The sequence below is a fragment of the Spea bombifrons genome, chromosome 10, assembly GCF_027358695.1.
Source record: "Spea bombifrons isolate aSpeBom1 chromosome 10, aSpeBom1.2.pri, whole genome shotgun sequence".
Lineage (NCBI taxonomy): Eukaryota > Metazoa > Chordata > Amphibia > Anura > Pelobatidae > Spea > Spea bombifrons.
The window spans coordinates 15,508,920-15,525,606 of record NC_071096.1 but is presented as its reverse complement, the minus strand read 5'-3'; the positions used below and the strand labels follow the sequence as shown (position 1 = coordinate 15,525,606).

The 16,687-nt window shown below is 39.2% G+C and overlaps 2 protein-coding genes across 4 annotated transcripts; both read left to right on the top strand.

Annotated features, from left to right (window-relative positions):
- The first annotated feature begins 2,786 nt into the window (after window positions 1–2,786).
- Window positions 2,787–8,665, top strand: SNX15 (sorting nexin 15). Of its 3 annotated transcripts, none has more exons than XM_053449439.1 (8): window positions 2,787–3,004; window positions 3,144–3,179; window positions 3,651–3,771; window positions 5,254–5,369; window positions 5,486–5,669; window positions 5,895–6,041; window positions 8,002–8,229; window positions 8,512–8,665. In XM_053449439.1, exons 1-8 carry the CDS (start codon window positions 2,918–2,920, stop codon window positions 8,616–8,618), a joined length of 1,026 nt encoding a protein of 341 aa, XP_053305414.1. In that variant the 5' UTR covers window positions 2,787–2,917; the 3' UTR covers window positions 8,619–8,665. The 3 variants fall into 3 exon arrangements, with proteins under 3 accessions (XP_053305414.1, XP_053305413.1, XP_053305415.1); XM_053449438.1 differs by having other exon boundaries at window positions 2,787–3,016; XM_053449440.1 differs by lacking the exon at window positions 3,144–3,179 and having other exon boundaries at window positions 2,787–3,016.
- A 2,898-nt stretch (window positions 8,666–11,563) lies between these two features.
- On the top strand, window positions 11,564–15,814 carry SAC3D1 (SAC3 domain containing 1). The gene is made up of 3 exons (XM_053449436.1): window positions 11,564–11,738; window positions 14,104–14,735; window positions 15,190–15,814. The coding sequence occupies exons 2-3, from the start codon at window positions 14,126–14,128 to the stop codon at window positions 15,687–15,689; spliced, it is 1,110 nt and encodes a 369-aa protein (XP_053305411.1). The 5' UTR covers window positions 11,564–11,738; window positions 14,104–14,125; the 3' UTR covers window positions 15,690–15,814.
- The last annotated feature ends 873 nt before the right edge of the window (window positions 15,815–16,687 follow it).

Genomic DNA, 16,687 nt, shown 5'->3' with positions numbered 1-16,687 from the left:
CAGGGGGTTAAAAGGCATATCATGGGCCAGAGTGGCATATAGGAGGGTATAAGGTATATCGGGGAGCCAGAGTGTCATATAGGGGGATATTAGGCATTTCTTGGGGCAGAGTGGCAAGCCTGGGGTCAGATGTACATAACTGGGGGGACAGGTTGACAAATAAAAATTTCTCAATCATAGCTTTTATTTAATATGAAAAAATTGTTTACATGAATTAATAAAGAAATACAAGTTTCTTACAAGAATATTGTGAAGAATAATGTGATCACTGTTTTGTTCCACTGAATACAATGGAACTTTTGCAAATGTTTTGATTCCAAAATCAAAGGGCAGTGTACATGTGTGTGTGTGTGTAAGGGCAGTGTATATGTGTGTGTGTATAAGGGCAGTGTACATGTATGTGTGTGTGTGTGTAAGGGCGGTGTATGTGTCTATATTTTTCTTTAAGGCAGTGTACGTGTATATGTGTGCGTGTAAGAGCAGTGTACGTGTATATGTGTGTGTGTGTAAGGGCAGTATATGTGTATATGTGTGTGTAAAGGCAGCGTATGTGTATATGTGTGTTAATGGGCAGGTGTGTTTAACCCCTTGATGACAATTGACGGTCCGGGCACGTCACCCAAAATCAAGTCGATAACGACAATTGACGTGCCAGGACCGGCACGTCTTTCAACGGGTGCAGAAAGCGAACTATTTTCACTTTCTGCACCGAAACGGCGTTGCTGTAATGCCTCGACTTCGTAAAATGTGTGCATGCAAACAGCTAAAATACTAGCATTTAAAATACCCTGTGGTGTGTAGTTTTGAAAAATATATGGTTTTGTTGGGCACACTGAAATGGCCCAGCTCAAAGATGTACCAAATAGGGCATGGGCAGTGGATCCCCAAATGCCAAAGTTCAACATTGAAAAATGTGCATGCCCCAAATGTGGCCCTTTTGCCCCCAAACAGCCAGACAAAATCATTCATGTGGGGTATCACTGCGCTCAGGAGATGTTGCTGAACACATATTGGGGTGTTTTGTGATAGTGACATATACGAGAACTTTTTAATTCATACCTGAATTAAAATGTGTGTGACAAAATAAATGCAAAAAAATGACTACCATAAAGTTTGACAAAGACTGGTGGTAGATATGGTGCATGGAAAGAGTTAAAATACTAGCATTTGAAATACCCTGGGGTGTCTAGTTTTCAAAAATATATGGGTTTATTGGGCACACTGAAATGGCCCGGCTCAAAGATGTACCAAATAGGGCATGGGCAGTGGATCCCCAAATGCCAAAGTTCAACATTGAAAAATGTGCATGCCCCAAATGTGGCCCTTTTGCCCCCAAACAGCCAGGCAAAATCATTCATGTGAGGTATCGCTGTACTCAGGAGATGTTGCTGATCATGATAGTGACATATACCAGAACCTGTTTATTCATACCTGAAGTAAAATGTGTGTATGACTTGATGGGGTAAATTGCATTGGCCGGGTTCAAAGATACCCGAAATGGCACATGGGGGGAAGAATTACCAGATTTGGAAAAAAATGGCTTTGAAATAGCAAAACGCTACCTGTACTTATTGCCCCATAATGTGTAGAAAAAAGCAAAAAAACATAAAATCATTGGGTATTTCTAAACTCAGGACAAATAGTAGAATCTATTTAGCAGGTTTTTTTATTACCTTTTATAGATGAGTAAAAGATTTTTCAACTAAAAGTTAGAAACAGTCATTTTTTTCTAAATGTTTCACCATATTTTATACTTTCTTTAATAGTAAATAATATGATACAATCAAAACAATGTCATCTAAAGAAAGCCCTTCTTGTCCTGAAAAAAAACAATATCTAATGTGTGTGGGTTCAGTAAACGGGAAAGAAGAAAATTACAGCTAAACACGAGCAGCGCAGAAATGTTAAACTCAGAGAGATTTTTCCATACGGATACATCTTATTTTGCTGGATGCTTGTTTCCATACTGCGCTTTTAGCATAACAATTCTGTTGTGCTAACTTACTTGTGAGTTTATCCAGTTTTTTCTTATTAAATATATTTTCTACAATACTGCACCATTGGTGGTTTTCTTATCTACATTTCAGAATTTACGAAAAACAGCCGTTACCTGATGAGCCTCTTGTACAAGTTACTCTTGTGAGTGCAATATTTATTCACCACACAGATATATTTTTGAACTTATTACACTATTGTATTGTTATTTTTCTACACATGTCCATGCGCCCTTTTGTCGATATATCATGGAAGTAGTATGTCTGGCTGAGCCTTATGGGAATTCAATTAAATGTGTTGGTTATTTTTAATATGCATGACTGTGCTGACAAAAACAAAGCATGTTTTAAGTGGCGATGCAAGCGCGACATTTTAAAGTGCAATTGCTTGTATTGGTGAGTTCCGCGAGATTAAAAAGTAAAAATTGTCCCTCTTTCACATTTTCAAATGTTGGGAGGTATGAGATTGGGTATGGATGGCTGTTGGCCAGTGGCTCACGGGGGACGTGCCTGATGTGCTAGGTGGCTAATCCAGGCCTGTCTTGGAGCTCTAATTGGTAGGTTAAATATTTTGTTGGGAAAGCACAGAAACATGTAGCATCACATAAGCTTTTTGGATCTCTTTGGTCCATTCTTCAGACAGAATCAAACCATTAGCAGAGCCATTTGTCACTCTAAAAGTTAACACGCGACCCATCCCAAAAAAAGGTGGTTCCCAGTATTTACCAGAGAATGAAAGCGTAATACTCTGTACATACACACCCGGCGCATGCGCCAAGCTGACAGGCCGGCAACACTCTTCCGCATTACGCTTTGTATTGCTTCAGGTCTGGCTGTCATCACGGACCAATGCGCATGCTCACTGACAAGTCAAGGCGCTGGGACTCTTAAAGGGTCCTCATATTAAGCACTAGCCTCAAAAGATGTCCCGGGGCAGCCGGGATCAGCATGAACGAAAGTATTACGTGACCGAGACCCGGACCCATCCGAAGGGATTCACTGAATATAAGGTGACAGCTGAGGTATGCAATTAACATATATTTCTACAGTGTGATATATAACTTGACAGCAATTGGATACCCCCCCCATTACTGTATGTGTCAAGTCTATTAATTGTAATATCTCCCTGTTTTGCTTCTTTTTCTTCAGTTTATATCAAAGAAGAACCCCCATGATGTTAAAGAGGTATAGTCCAAGTCAGTATTATTAGAATTCCAGATGTCATGTGATAAGTCAGGACAGACACTGACGGCATGTGATACTAACAAGCACAGTTAAGGCATTCATTATAGCAACCATTGAATTTTCCCACTGATTGTTCCACCAGAATAACTCTCTAACAGTCTGCTCATCTCAGTCTGTGTCTAGAGGTAGCACTTAAATTGCATATATTAATTAGCTATCACAACAACAATGTAGTATGGCACATAACACCATCGATTGGGCATTAATCAATAATAATACCAGATAAACACCTAGCAAAATGAATAACGCAATATATATATATATATATATATATATATATATATATATATATATAGATTAGATTCTGTATTTCGTTTATATATTCATACATAAAGCATATGATGTGGTATTGGGGACTTCCAATGGGTGCGTGATAAATCTAAACATGCTTTTATTATTCTTAATGTTTAGGTGGTTATATGGAAACGGTACAGTGACTTTAAGAAACTTCATGGAGAGCTCTCATACACTCACAGAAATCTCTTCCAGCGCAATCAGGAATTCCCAGCATTTCCCAAAGCTCAAGTTTTTGGTAAGAGGGGATGTGGTTTTTCATATAACCTTTTCCTCTCCTACCTTTTTTAATATTTGGATAAGGGAAATAATTGTGGACAAAAGACTTTCTGTGTGCACCAATAAATGTTAGGATATATATAGAACTGTTGACCTTATGGACCAGCTGTCCAGCTGTATGTATCTGACATTTTTCACAATTACTGTCTCTTGGGGTGACTTTCAAACCCCAGGATCTTTGAATTCAACATTGTACGTGTAGATCGGTAGGTGAATTGTTAGGTGAATGCATACCCCATATAATTATGGAGATACAGTTAGTTGTTAATATAATGGAAGTGCGGTATGATGAGAATGAATAATCATGAATAGCGGTAAGTGTTGCCTGTGAGAAGATGTCATCTTACAGCTGGACAAATCATGTCCATATATCTTGCCACATAAATCAATGCAAGAGTTCATAGGTAAGGTGAAGACTGACACCTTCCCTCCTTAACACCTTCTGGTCTGGGGGCTGTTAGAGTGTAAAAGTGCACATGTTAGTAACTCGGGGAGGGAGGACCGGGGTGGTCCTCCCTGTCCCCAGTGACTAAAATATGCACTAGCACATGCACTTTTACACTCTAACATCCAAACAATTGCACCTCCACACTCCTACATTGCCTAGAGCCTTTTTTTCACTGTGCGAAGAGCCACACTATTACATAGCACTACATTATTATTAATAATAATATCTTTTATTTATATAGAGCCAACAATTTACGCAGCTCTTAATACAGTACATATGTTCAAGGGGTATGACAAGACGAGAATTGACAGACTAAGACAAACCGATACATTAGGTAGAGAGGACCCTGCTCGCAAGCTTACAATCTTGAGGGAATGGGGTGAGGACCTCATTCCCACGTTTGCAAGACAGACTGGCTGTGTTAGAAGAATTTTGGACCAGCCAGGGAGACCACTGCCCCGAGACCAGCCTGCCCCTGCCCCCTTGTAATCTGTCACCACAATTTGGTTTATTTGGTGTCTACAAATGTAAAAAGTGGGATTTAGTAATGGTGGTAGATCAGCTTTAAATTGTCAGTTTAGATACCCAAACTGCTTTATTATTTTTTTTTATGCATATTGGAGTCCGTTTTACTATAAGCAAGTTGGTGCAAACGTGCATTAGTTATTTGAGTTAGGAAATGAAACGTCTATCTTTTTGACCCCCCGACGGCCTTTTCTGATATTAGGAAGTGTAAGGAGGAAGCATACGTAATAACGCATTGCGTATCAATGTTCAGTTAGTGTAATTGTGATTGGCTGATGCTACTCAGCTTCCATAGACATTGGACCAATACATATGTACATGTCCTGCTGTCATTTTAGGCAGAAGCAAAACAATAAAAAAGTCTATTTTGTTGAATCTCTGATAACCAAAGAGTGCGTGTAGTAAAATATATTGAAGTCCTGAAAGCTTAAGTAGTTTTATATGTATATATATTTTTTTGTTATACAGGGCGTTTTGAAGCTCCCGTGATAGAAGAGAGAAGACAAGCAGCAGAAGATATGCTCAAGTTCACTGTGAATATCCCAGCTCTAAATAATAGCCCACAGTTAAAAGAATTCTTTAGGGTAAGATTCCAAGGGGTATTTTGAAATATGCCAGAGTTCCTTCTTGTTTGTCATTTGGTTGTCCTTTTGTGGCGGTTGGCAGACATGTAATTCACTGTTATGTGTGTTGTTTGTAGGGAGGAGAGGTTGTGGCACGATCGGACATTACAGATTCAGTGGGTACCCTTGTGTTACCTCCTCCTCTTACACCAGAACAAGTACAGTCTTTATCTAATGAAGTCAAAGAAGGTGTCGATAATGCTTCCGGAGATATAGTGACACAAGAGGTGAAAGAAGAAGCTGAAGATGCTGTCGGTGGTGGTGAGTTGAGTAAAGGGATGGAACCATAGAACCCTTATCAAGTGTTCACAAAATATGTAGATTTTATAATGGTTTGTCGGAGTCCAGAAGGAGTATTATATATTTTGCTTTCAGAGGAAAATTGTAAAATATATCTGAAGGCAACAATATCTGAAGTGTGCATTGGTGTACTCTTAAATGCCTAATGACAAGGTTATATGTTATTTAAAAATGTGTCTTCTGCAGAACTATCTCCATTTGATTTGTTGTTTGATATCAGCGAGGACCATGTTCAATTAGAAAATGAAAGAACAAAGAGTGAACCCGAATCATCTCCCAAGCACCCGCTCACTTTCAGTGATCTGGCACTGTTTGACCCCTGCTTTATGGAAGGTACGGATAATCTTACAGTATTTTCTTTATATAAAGCATAGGTTCTTGGACTCAGCCTTCAGTGTTTTAGGGGCATCCCTCTTGAGGTTACTCTGAGCTTTCTTTTAAGACTGTCCAGAGGACATCGTGTCTGAGCTTACTTTTTAGGCAACCATGAAAAGTGAATATATACTGTATTTGCTCGAATATAAAACAAGGGTTTTTTTCAGAGCAAATTCTCATTGTCTTTTATATTTGAGGTCGTCTTATAATTCGACCTCAAAAAGAGGTCTGACTCCCCCGCAGTGCTGCCAGGGAACTGGATGTTCCTCTCTGGCAGCCAGTGAACGTCTGGGCGATGCGCGCAAACCACCTCCGCTGCTGCCGGCACTTCCTCTGGGGCTTCTATGACCGAGCACCGGCATGACATGACCCTCCGGTGCTCCATCATAGCGGCCCCAGTGGAAGTGCTGGCAGAAGTGGATGTTGTCTGCTCATATCGAACAGATGTCCACCGTCTGCCAGAGAGGAGGATCCCCGCAGTGCTGCAGGGGAACTTGATCCTCCTTTCTGGCAGCCGGTGAACGTAGACAGCCTCCGCTTCTGCCTGCACTTCCGCTAGGGCTTCTATGACGGAGCACTGGCGTGACATGACCTTCCGGCAGCAGCAGAGGTTGTCTACGCTCATATCTGGGGGGCAGAGTGGCATATAGGGGTATAAGGCATTTCTGTGGGCAGAGTGGCATATAAGGGGGTATAGGGCATATCTTGGGGGCAGAGTGGCAAGCCTAGGGGCAGATGTGCATAACTTGGGGCAGGTTGGCAAATAAAAGGAAATAAAAACAAAAATTTATTTTTCTCAATCATAGTTTTTACTACATATGAAAAAATTGTTTACTAGTAAAACATTTTTTCCTATAGGGTAGTCTTATATTCAGGCCTTTTCTTTTTTTTCCGAAATTAATATTCAAATTCTGGGGGGTCGTCTTATAATCGAGCGAATATGGTATGTGTGTGTGTGTGTGTGTATGTGTATATATATATATATATATAACACAAAAGAATCCAACCACACTCTTCACAAATAACATAATGCTATAAATATTGTGGCATGTATTAGGATCTCATCCTCAAAGGGGGGAAACTCCTGTAAACTTTGTACACTTAGCAAGAAAAGAGTTCTACAAAAGCCCTTATATAAAATATATTATTTTATTATACAAAAACTTATTTGTAAAAATCATATATAAAGTATTTCATTACATAGACAACAGAGGTTTTAAGAAGAAAATCAGAGCATATGGAGGAAATATGGCTATGTGTATATAAAGTGTCTCAAGTGCATGTAAACCATCATAAGAATCATAAAGTGCCAAGTCATTCAAGTGTAATTGTATATTACTCTGTATAGAGTGCACCTATCAATTATATGACCATCAAAAAGTGCATAGTTAATAATACTCACTATGGAGTGCACCTTTGCATTTGACAAATATATAAGGCACTATTGACATCAATACAAAATGCACAGGTAGTTCCAATAATTAGAATAATGTGCTCCTTACCCATATTATCCACCACTTCCCCTACGCCGTTTCGGTTCTCCTTTTTCAAGCTAAGTGTACAATATATATATATATATATGTATCCTCAGCATAAGTTTCTCTTTTTTTCCCACAGACTAATCGGTCATAAAATTGATCCACTGTATACTGTCACTTACCTGCATATTCCAGGCTTAGTGCACCACACACACACACACACACACACACACTTTTTTGGGGCATCCCACCTTGAGTGCAGCCATCTCAATGAAAAATGTATTAAATTACTTGCTTTTAAGGATGCACCAAATTCCAGGCTGTCAGGGTATGGACATGAGCATCACTACTGTAAGAGGCTGCTGTAAGCTGACACTGGGAATGCCTGTGTGAGAGCAGATGCAGTTTTCATGTAACAGATTGATTTGTCTTACATCCAGAACGGTCTCTTGTGGAATCGGAACTTGATTTATGCCTGCTGTCACTGGAGTGTGAAGGGGAGAAACCAGACTCTGCACTTACAAATGATGTAGAAGAAGGTGGGGCCTACGTGTCAGAGGCCACTTTAGAGATCCAAAAAGCAATGGAAAAGGAGACCGCTGGAGATTACCCAGAAGCTTTCAGGCTATACCGTAATGCTGTGGATACTTTATTAAGGGGAGTAAAAGGTGAGAATGAATGGCACGTTATATTTTTAGTAATTGCTAATATCCTACATACTTAGGGGTATTAGCATGCTTGTGTGGTTAGTAACTTAATTTCTTGTGTTGACTGGTCTTTATTTAACATCAAATATCTGGGTGCAATGTTTTGGGGTTTTTTGAGTTTCGTGAACTATATAATCATGCTAGTACAGCTACAGCTAGGGTGTGACAAGCTGCCAAACCATGTTGTGGATAGCTGTGTGGCTGTTTTGGAAATTATTCAAGGTGTTTTATTCATATTTCCAGGTGACCCTTGCATATCTAGGAGGGACACAGTTGCGCGCAGAACATCTGAATACCTACGCCATGCAGAGATGATTTTCCAGGAGCACATGAGCAGGAGCCCAGATTGATTTTCAAAGACGCACATTTGGAATATTGACATTGGTACAAAAGAGAAGTCTTATTTAGGTTTTACAACAAATGTTGGAACATTCCTGGCGATAACAAAATTAGTATCATGCTGTTATATGATTGATGTGTGTTTTATAGCTGGGACACTGTCGATCAGTGGATTCTCTCATTATTATTAGTTTTTTTTCTTTCTACAAATACCTTTTGGTAAATGAAAGGGGTAGTGGGTAGTTTTACATATGAATGAATACGAGAGTAGGATGAACTCAAAAGGAAAGGCAAAAGTAAATAGTAAGGTATCTAGTCCACAGGCGCAGGGCCGCCATCAGGGAGGTAAAGCTGATACATGGACCTTTACTGTCCCTACTCATCTGTGTCTACCTATCTTGCTTATCACACATGGAATTTGTAGAGGTGTGCTGGCGGCAGGAAATGCAAGGTAATAATTGAGACATCACACTCATTACCTTGCACCTTCTGCTAGGTTCTGCTCTACAATAGGTTCACAGCAAGCATGAAGGGTAGTCATAGAGATGTATGCAGATGGATAATGGGGACAGTGAGGTACTTGCACTGGAGGGATGGGTACAGGGTGGATTTGACACTAGGGGTCAAATATGTATGCGGCATGAGGATAGAGATGCACAGACACTGGTGGGAGAAGGCAGCAGAGGGGTATGGACATTAGGATGAGGGGAAGGGATACTCAGGGGCCAAGAAAATGCAATAGGAACTGTGAAAAAGACGTGGTGGAGGGGTTGCAACGCTAAGAAGGCACATACATCTGTACTGGGCCCCAAAATGTCTGATGGCGGCTCTGCGTAGGCAAATCAGTGGCTTCTGGACACTCTTGGTTCTTTGTCCTTCATAAATCTAACACTGAACTGATTAAAATGCATCTATAACATTTTCCTTAAACCTTTTTTGCCTATACGCTGGTTTTAAGTCTATTGCTAGACTTGGTTTAGTGCACTGACACTTGCCGTTAATGTACCCTTGGCATTGACAGACAGTGTCTTTATCCAAACAAGTTGTTAAGATAATCGCAAAACTATTTATTTCAGCCTTTAAATCCAATTATAATTTTGATTTTAGGATAAATGCTTTTTAAACATTTTTAGTATCGTTTACTAATGAGACAGTATGAAAACACTTATAACAGTCATGTCATATTGGGTCAAAAATGTAGACCCGCCAAAAGTAAATGTTGAGTACTGCAAAGCTACGATGGTCCCAGAATAGCAGACTTCTTCACAAAGTTTTAGGCTAATTACATTGCTGGAAACACGGAAGTGCAGCAATTAAGCTTTGCAGTCTCCTCACTGGCTGGGGAATCACAAGCTCCGGATTTGATAGTGTTCTACAAAACCTGTTATCCCTGGTGGGGGGAGAGTCCCCTGCTCCATATCTACCATAACTTATTGGATCACAATGTTTGTGTCAGGCATGTGTGTGCGTTACACTGTGTTATGCTACGTCCTGTGTGTTAAACTGTGTTACTGTTTCCTGTGTGTGTTAAACTGTGTTCCGTGTGCATTATCCTGTGGTATAACAGTTTGCGTGTGTTTAACCCCTTCAGGCCTGTGGATTTTCATAACAAAAGGGCCAAAATATTTTTTGTGGTTTTTACCATGTTTGTTAAACCATGATTCCCCCTTTCCATATTTGATGAACGCGCACAACTTATACATAATTTTGTTCTGGAGAAGTAGGGTCTTTTAAAACCATAGAAATACATAATATTTATTAGTGATAGAACAAAATCATATTTGTTGCAATCTTGCTTAAATTGCCTTCTTTACTGTAAGTGCCACAGCTGAACAATGATCTAATTTATGTTCAGCAACATCTCCTCGTTACATACATATTTTTATGTTCCAGAGGGCCACATCCGTGCTTTAAATACCACCCATATTACAAATTTTCTTAATACTATTGGTGGTTTGGGAGTAGTGATTTTTTTATATATCACTGACATTAGTGACATTACTGAGCTTCCACACAGTTTTTGTCTTTTAATTTTGTATTCTGTGTGTGTGTAACACTATTCGTTTTAAAAAGAAATCTTTGGTAATCTTGATAAATTATTGTTCTCTCTCTCATGCCGATCTGTTTGTGGGCTCACACTGTGATCAGCAAACATGGCCTCATGGCCCTGCGTTGCCGATTGCAATAAATGCGATCAGCCAGCAGGGGTAGCAATGATAAGGCTCCTTTCTCCCCAAGTGAACTTGTGGTGGGTGTCTGCAATCAGTTAGAAGGAAGGTAGGAATGCTTGCTTCTGCCAACAGGGGAGACCCTAGGCTGTTGGTGCAGCTGCACGGAGGTGTCCCTGCCACTTAAACAAAGTCAGGACGTACCTGCACGTCCTAATTGGCTTCTTGTGACAGGTTTGAAGGAGATACAGGTACCTCCTAAGGGGACTAAAAGGGTTAATATTCAATTGACATAATTGAATTTGTGAACAGATTTGTGTCTATACACACTCTTGCATTGCAGAACACTGGTAGACATACCCTCCAGACACCCTGGGTCTTTAGAAAGGGGCGGTCCAAAAGAGAAGCCACATCTCACATTTTAGTGCAACACAAAAAAAGCTGGACTGGTGATCACTAGGTGGCCCTAGAACGTTAAGGCCAGCGGGCATGAGTGCCGTCATACTAGTTTTGTATGCTTATGCAGCCATGCCTATGCCCGGCCGTGCAGTACAGCACCCAATCTGCCCCTGGCTGGAGCAGAAGATTTTATTATTTCAAACTATATTTGTACAAAATACATATGTTAAATCAACGAAACACTGACAGCTTTCACTTATCACTATTTAAATAAATTAATCCGTTACGTTCGCAATTTCTTTACTGAAGATACTGCACGCAGCCGGGGGGGAAAAAACACAAAAAACCGGAAGTTCCGTAAACGCAGTATAACAGAGAGTACGTTGGGAAGGGGGGCGGAAGTAAGCTGTTCGGAACTGTCAAAAACTACAAAAAGATGTATGCTGGGAAATAGCCGTGGATTGAAGCGTTCTAAAACCAGCTGTCACGTGACAAAACAGCGTTATAAGGGGCAGCGAAGTAGTTAATAATGCGGTTATGTGGCATAAGTACATATAAACAAAGGTATGCAACGTGTTCGTTCTTTTGTAATACGATTTTGTACGCATGAAAAGGTATTGGCTCGTCCCATATGCATTTCGTTATTGTGTTATTAGTGTAAGGTACTTCATATGTGGTAAGGAACCCTGCAATACTGTTAGCGTTATTTTAACGGCTTCATTATTCAAAACATACACGAACCGGGGACGTAGTAAACAGCATATTGGGATGATTGGCTGTAATGCTCAGCATTGCTCAGTACACATTTTACACTCATGGTAAATCAAAGTATGTTCTTTTAGGTAGTTCTTGATACTAAATTGCAACGAATACATTGCAAAAAGAAGCTGGAAATGTTTAACTATTTACTTGCTGAAATATATACAGTTTTATCATGGTAAATTCTATAGAAATAACAGAAACATTTTATGTAATCAACATATTGATTTAATATGGTACATGAATGTGCAACACCATATTTTACCTGTTTTGACTGGCACAATATGGGAATATATATTTTAAACATGAGGATTATGGGTGGAATATTATAGTTACACATGCAAAGGAACACATTTGACCCATTTCTAATAAGAATATGGGAATATTATTATTTTTACGTGGGGATTATGGGTGGAATATCATGGTTACAGATGCCAAGGAACACATTTGACCTGTTTCTGATAAGAATATGGGCATTTTATTATTTTTACATGGGGATTATGGGTGGAATATTATAGCTGCACATACTAAGGAACACATTTGACCCATATCTGATAACAATATGGCTATAAATATTTTTTTACATGGGGATTATGGGTGGAATATCATGTTTACAGATGCCAAGTAACACATTTGACCTGTTTCTGATAAGAATATGGGAATATTATTTTTTTACATGAGGATTATGGGTGGAATATTATAGTTACACATGCTAAGGAGCACATTTGACCTGTTTCTGATAAGAATATGGCTATAAATATTTTTTTACATGGGGATTATGGGTGGAATATCATGTTTACAGATGCCAAGTAACACATTTGACCTGTTTCTGATAAGAATATGGGCATTTCATTATTTTTACATGGGGATTATGGGTGGAATATTATAGTTACACATGCTAAGGAACACATTTGACCCATTTCTGATAAGAATATGGGTTTAATATTTTATTACATGGGGATTATGGGTGGAATATCATGGTTACACATGTCAAGGACCACATTTGACCTGTTTCTGATAAGAATATGGGCATTTTATTATTTTTACATGGGGATTATGGGTGGAATATTATTGTTACACATGCTGCATAACATATTTGATCTGTTTCTGCTAAGAATATGGGTATACTCATTTTCAACCTATCAGAAATGGGTCAAATATGTTACTTAGCATGTGTAACTATAATATTCCTCCCATAATCCCCATGTAAACGGGTCAAATTTGTTCCTTGGCATCTGTAACCATGATATTCCACCCATATTCCACCCATAATCCCCATGTTTAAAATATATATTCCCATGTTGTGCCAATCAAAACAGGTAAAATCTGGTGTTTGCACATTCTTGTACCATATTAAATCAATATTTTGATTACATAACATTTTTCTATTATTTCTATAGCATTTACCATGATTCCGTTATAAAACTGTATATATTTCAGCAAGTAAATAGTTAAAATTTTGCAGCTTCTTTTTGCAATGTATTCGTTGCAACTTAGTATCAAGAACTACCTAAAAGAACATACTTTGATTTACAATGAGTGTAAAATGTGTACTGATACCTATTGATAGTGTTGAGCATTGCAGCCAATCATCCCATCATCCCAATATGCTGTTTAGTTCGTCCCCACGAACCGTTCATTTGTCGTGAAAGAGATTAGAGAAATCTGACAAAATTGTCACAGGTATAATCTGTGCATTTCGATATTAATAATAAGGAAACAAAATGTTTTCTAGTGGTGGATCGGCCATCTAAAATCTTAGCTTTGATTTATAGTAATCTGGCTATTTTAAATTATGATTACTATTATTCTTTTTAAATATAGTACCATTATATTACACAGCGCTGTACAATGGAACAATGATGTTCCCATGTTTTGACCTTACAAACTTTGAATGTTCTTTTAGGTTAAACTGACGGTTTTAAAAACACCTAAGCAATCGGTAAGAACAAATGTTTTAAAAGTGCAGACGTTCAGTGCAGGGTCCCTGAAGGTTGATGATGTGGATGGCCAGGAGACTAGCGTTTTTCTAAATGGCTGCAATTATTATGATACTATTTGCATATCGACTACATGCTAAGCAATTGTTCATTATAGAAACGTTTCTGTAAAACGATGATTTCAAGTTATAAAAACATAAAGTTACAGGTGACTTCTACTCCTTATTCAGGTAGTTATTGTGGTCCAGAAAGATGAATGTATCGCCACCGCCTCCAGTTGGACGATGCCTGGATATGTGCCCAATGCGAGAGTGCAAAGAAAGAGAGCAACAGGGTCGTCTGTTCAGATTCGAGACTCTAGTGGGTGAAGGGAATTGGGCAAGAGGGAGATGTAAAATGCGAAGCCTCCCATTAGCTGACCCCTCCAAAACTGTTAAAGAATACAGCCGCCCTGCTGCAGGAAAGAAGCTGTCTTCTCCGTGTGACCTCCGACCTCCGTCTGTGTTGTTAAAAACCGTGAACTACCTATTGATGGAAGTGTGGGATCACGTAAACGAAAGAGATTTAGCATCTTTGGCAGAGGCTTATATTTTTGTATTTGATCGTCTACGGGCAGTGAGGCAGGACTTGACAGTACAGAGGATCCAAGGACGTTTAGGGGCCTTTGTTTTGGAGGGGAGCCTTGGATTCCTTCTTTGTGCTCCATATCTCGTGAGAGACTTGCCCTCAGATAGCTATGATGAAGTGTTGCACGCAAAGCAGGTTCGGGATTGCTTTGCTGATCTGATGGAATGCTACGGAATGGATCCAAAATGCCCCAGGGAAGCTGAGTTTCAAGCCTTGTTGCTTCTGTATGATTTAGGTAAGGCTATATGATTGATTACAGGCCTTCTTTAGCATTTGGGACTCTATTATTAATGGCTTATTATGAAAAATGTGGACTTAATGGCAAGGGTGAAAAAGATGCTAGTTCATACATCTGTTTTTTTCTTTCTAATGGTGTAGCTGGTACGTATTCAGCTTTTTTATGGCTACCAGATTATTATTAAGCATTGTTTGATATCTGGATGCCTCAAATCAAACTGATGTGATGTTTTTGAGCTAATATCTGTCCTTTAGTTTCAGTAGTGGTTAGAGCCTAGAGGGAGATTGACATAAGTAGATGTATAGTTTCTCACATGCATCTTAATAAGACAGTAGCTACAGAGGATTTTTTGCACATCCTACGCTTTAACCATCTTAGTGTGTTACTAGCAACTTGGAATCATCCACATATTACAAATAGATTACATTAATTAACTCTTTACATCCTGCAGGCAATATGGACACCATAAATCGTGCTCTGAAGCTACCACGTGGCGTGGGCGATTCACCACAGGTGCAGATTGCGTTGGCAGTAAATCGTGCCTATTTGGAAGGAAACTGGGTACGATTGTTCCGTTTGGTTCATCAGCTTGACTGCCTGCAGGCTTGCTCTTTCTACAGACATCTTCCCAATGCCCGAGACAATGCACTACGAGTCCTAACCCATGCCTACAGCAGCCGGAACTGTCGCTTTCCACTAGATCTCCTTGTGGTGCTCTTGGCAATTGACACGACTGGGATGGCCAGTGAAATGTGTAGGAGGAGAGGCTTGGCTGTTATTTCGGGGGAGAAACAATCTGTGGTTTTTTTTAAAGCATCTTTTAAGGATTCAGGGCCTGAATGCGCAGGGAGAGAGTATATTTTAATAGAAACAAAAAGGGGGGACTTCACCTGGGCTGAGATTATGATGGGTGAGAATGAGGGAGAATTCATGAGGCCAAAAACTAACTAAAGGAAATTGTGAACTGTTTTATTAAAAATGTATTACAAAGTGTTATCATACATTTGTATTTCAAGGTGGTTAACATTTTGGAGATCTCTGATGTTAAACAGAACAAAGGACCCATCATATCCAGGCAAATGAGATTGACCATTTCTTGTACTACAGACTTGAACATATTAGCCTGGATTTAGTTATGCAAAAGACTGTGATGACAACAATTCCCCTTTAAGATTATTTTCACCAGTGTACCCGTTATTTAATACACATCTATTGTTCATGTTAATCTGCTCACACATTTGTTTAGTTTATGGAACTTAACTTATGGAAGTAAAAGGTAAGATGGGGGTCACAGATTTTACAAGCACCATATGCATTTTGTTTTGCCCACTGTAAGTGTAATGAGTAACAGCAGTTGCAATGTTATTAACCAATTCTATATACTAACAGGCCAAGTGTATAACCAGTATATATCTATAGTGATAACCTCTGTTTTTGGGATACTGTAACATCTGCCAACTTCCCTTTGTGCAGAGTGTTGCAGGTTGGAGACACGGATTCTTACAGAATTCCTTAAAAATGACTGTGTGGTAGAATAGGAAGGGGCTTTTGATCATTTTCCATAAGGGGTTTTGGAACCAGTTTAGTTTTTTTTTCTCAAATGCCAAATAATGCATCTAGACTTCAGTAATAATACTGCAGGTAACTAACACTTTGTTCTTTGTTTAATAATACCCATTGACTGTGTTACTAAATACCACCTGAACCTGTGTTTGTTTTATGCATGTTCTCTGATTTGAACACTGTGGGATGATTGCTAAATCTAGGACCATCGAGACTCTTTCAGGCCCATTAGATGAACAAAGCAAAATTAAAAAAATATATATATTTATACCAGCAAGGCTACAGTAGAGGCAGAGACCAATACTGTGTCAAACACACATGACTCAAATAAAAAAATCCACATGTGTACAAAAAACAACTAAAATAGTGCTTGTGAAGAGTGTGGT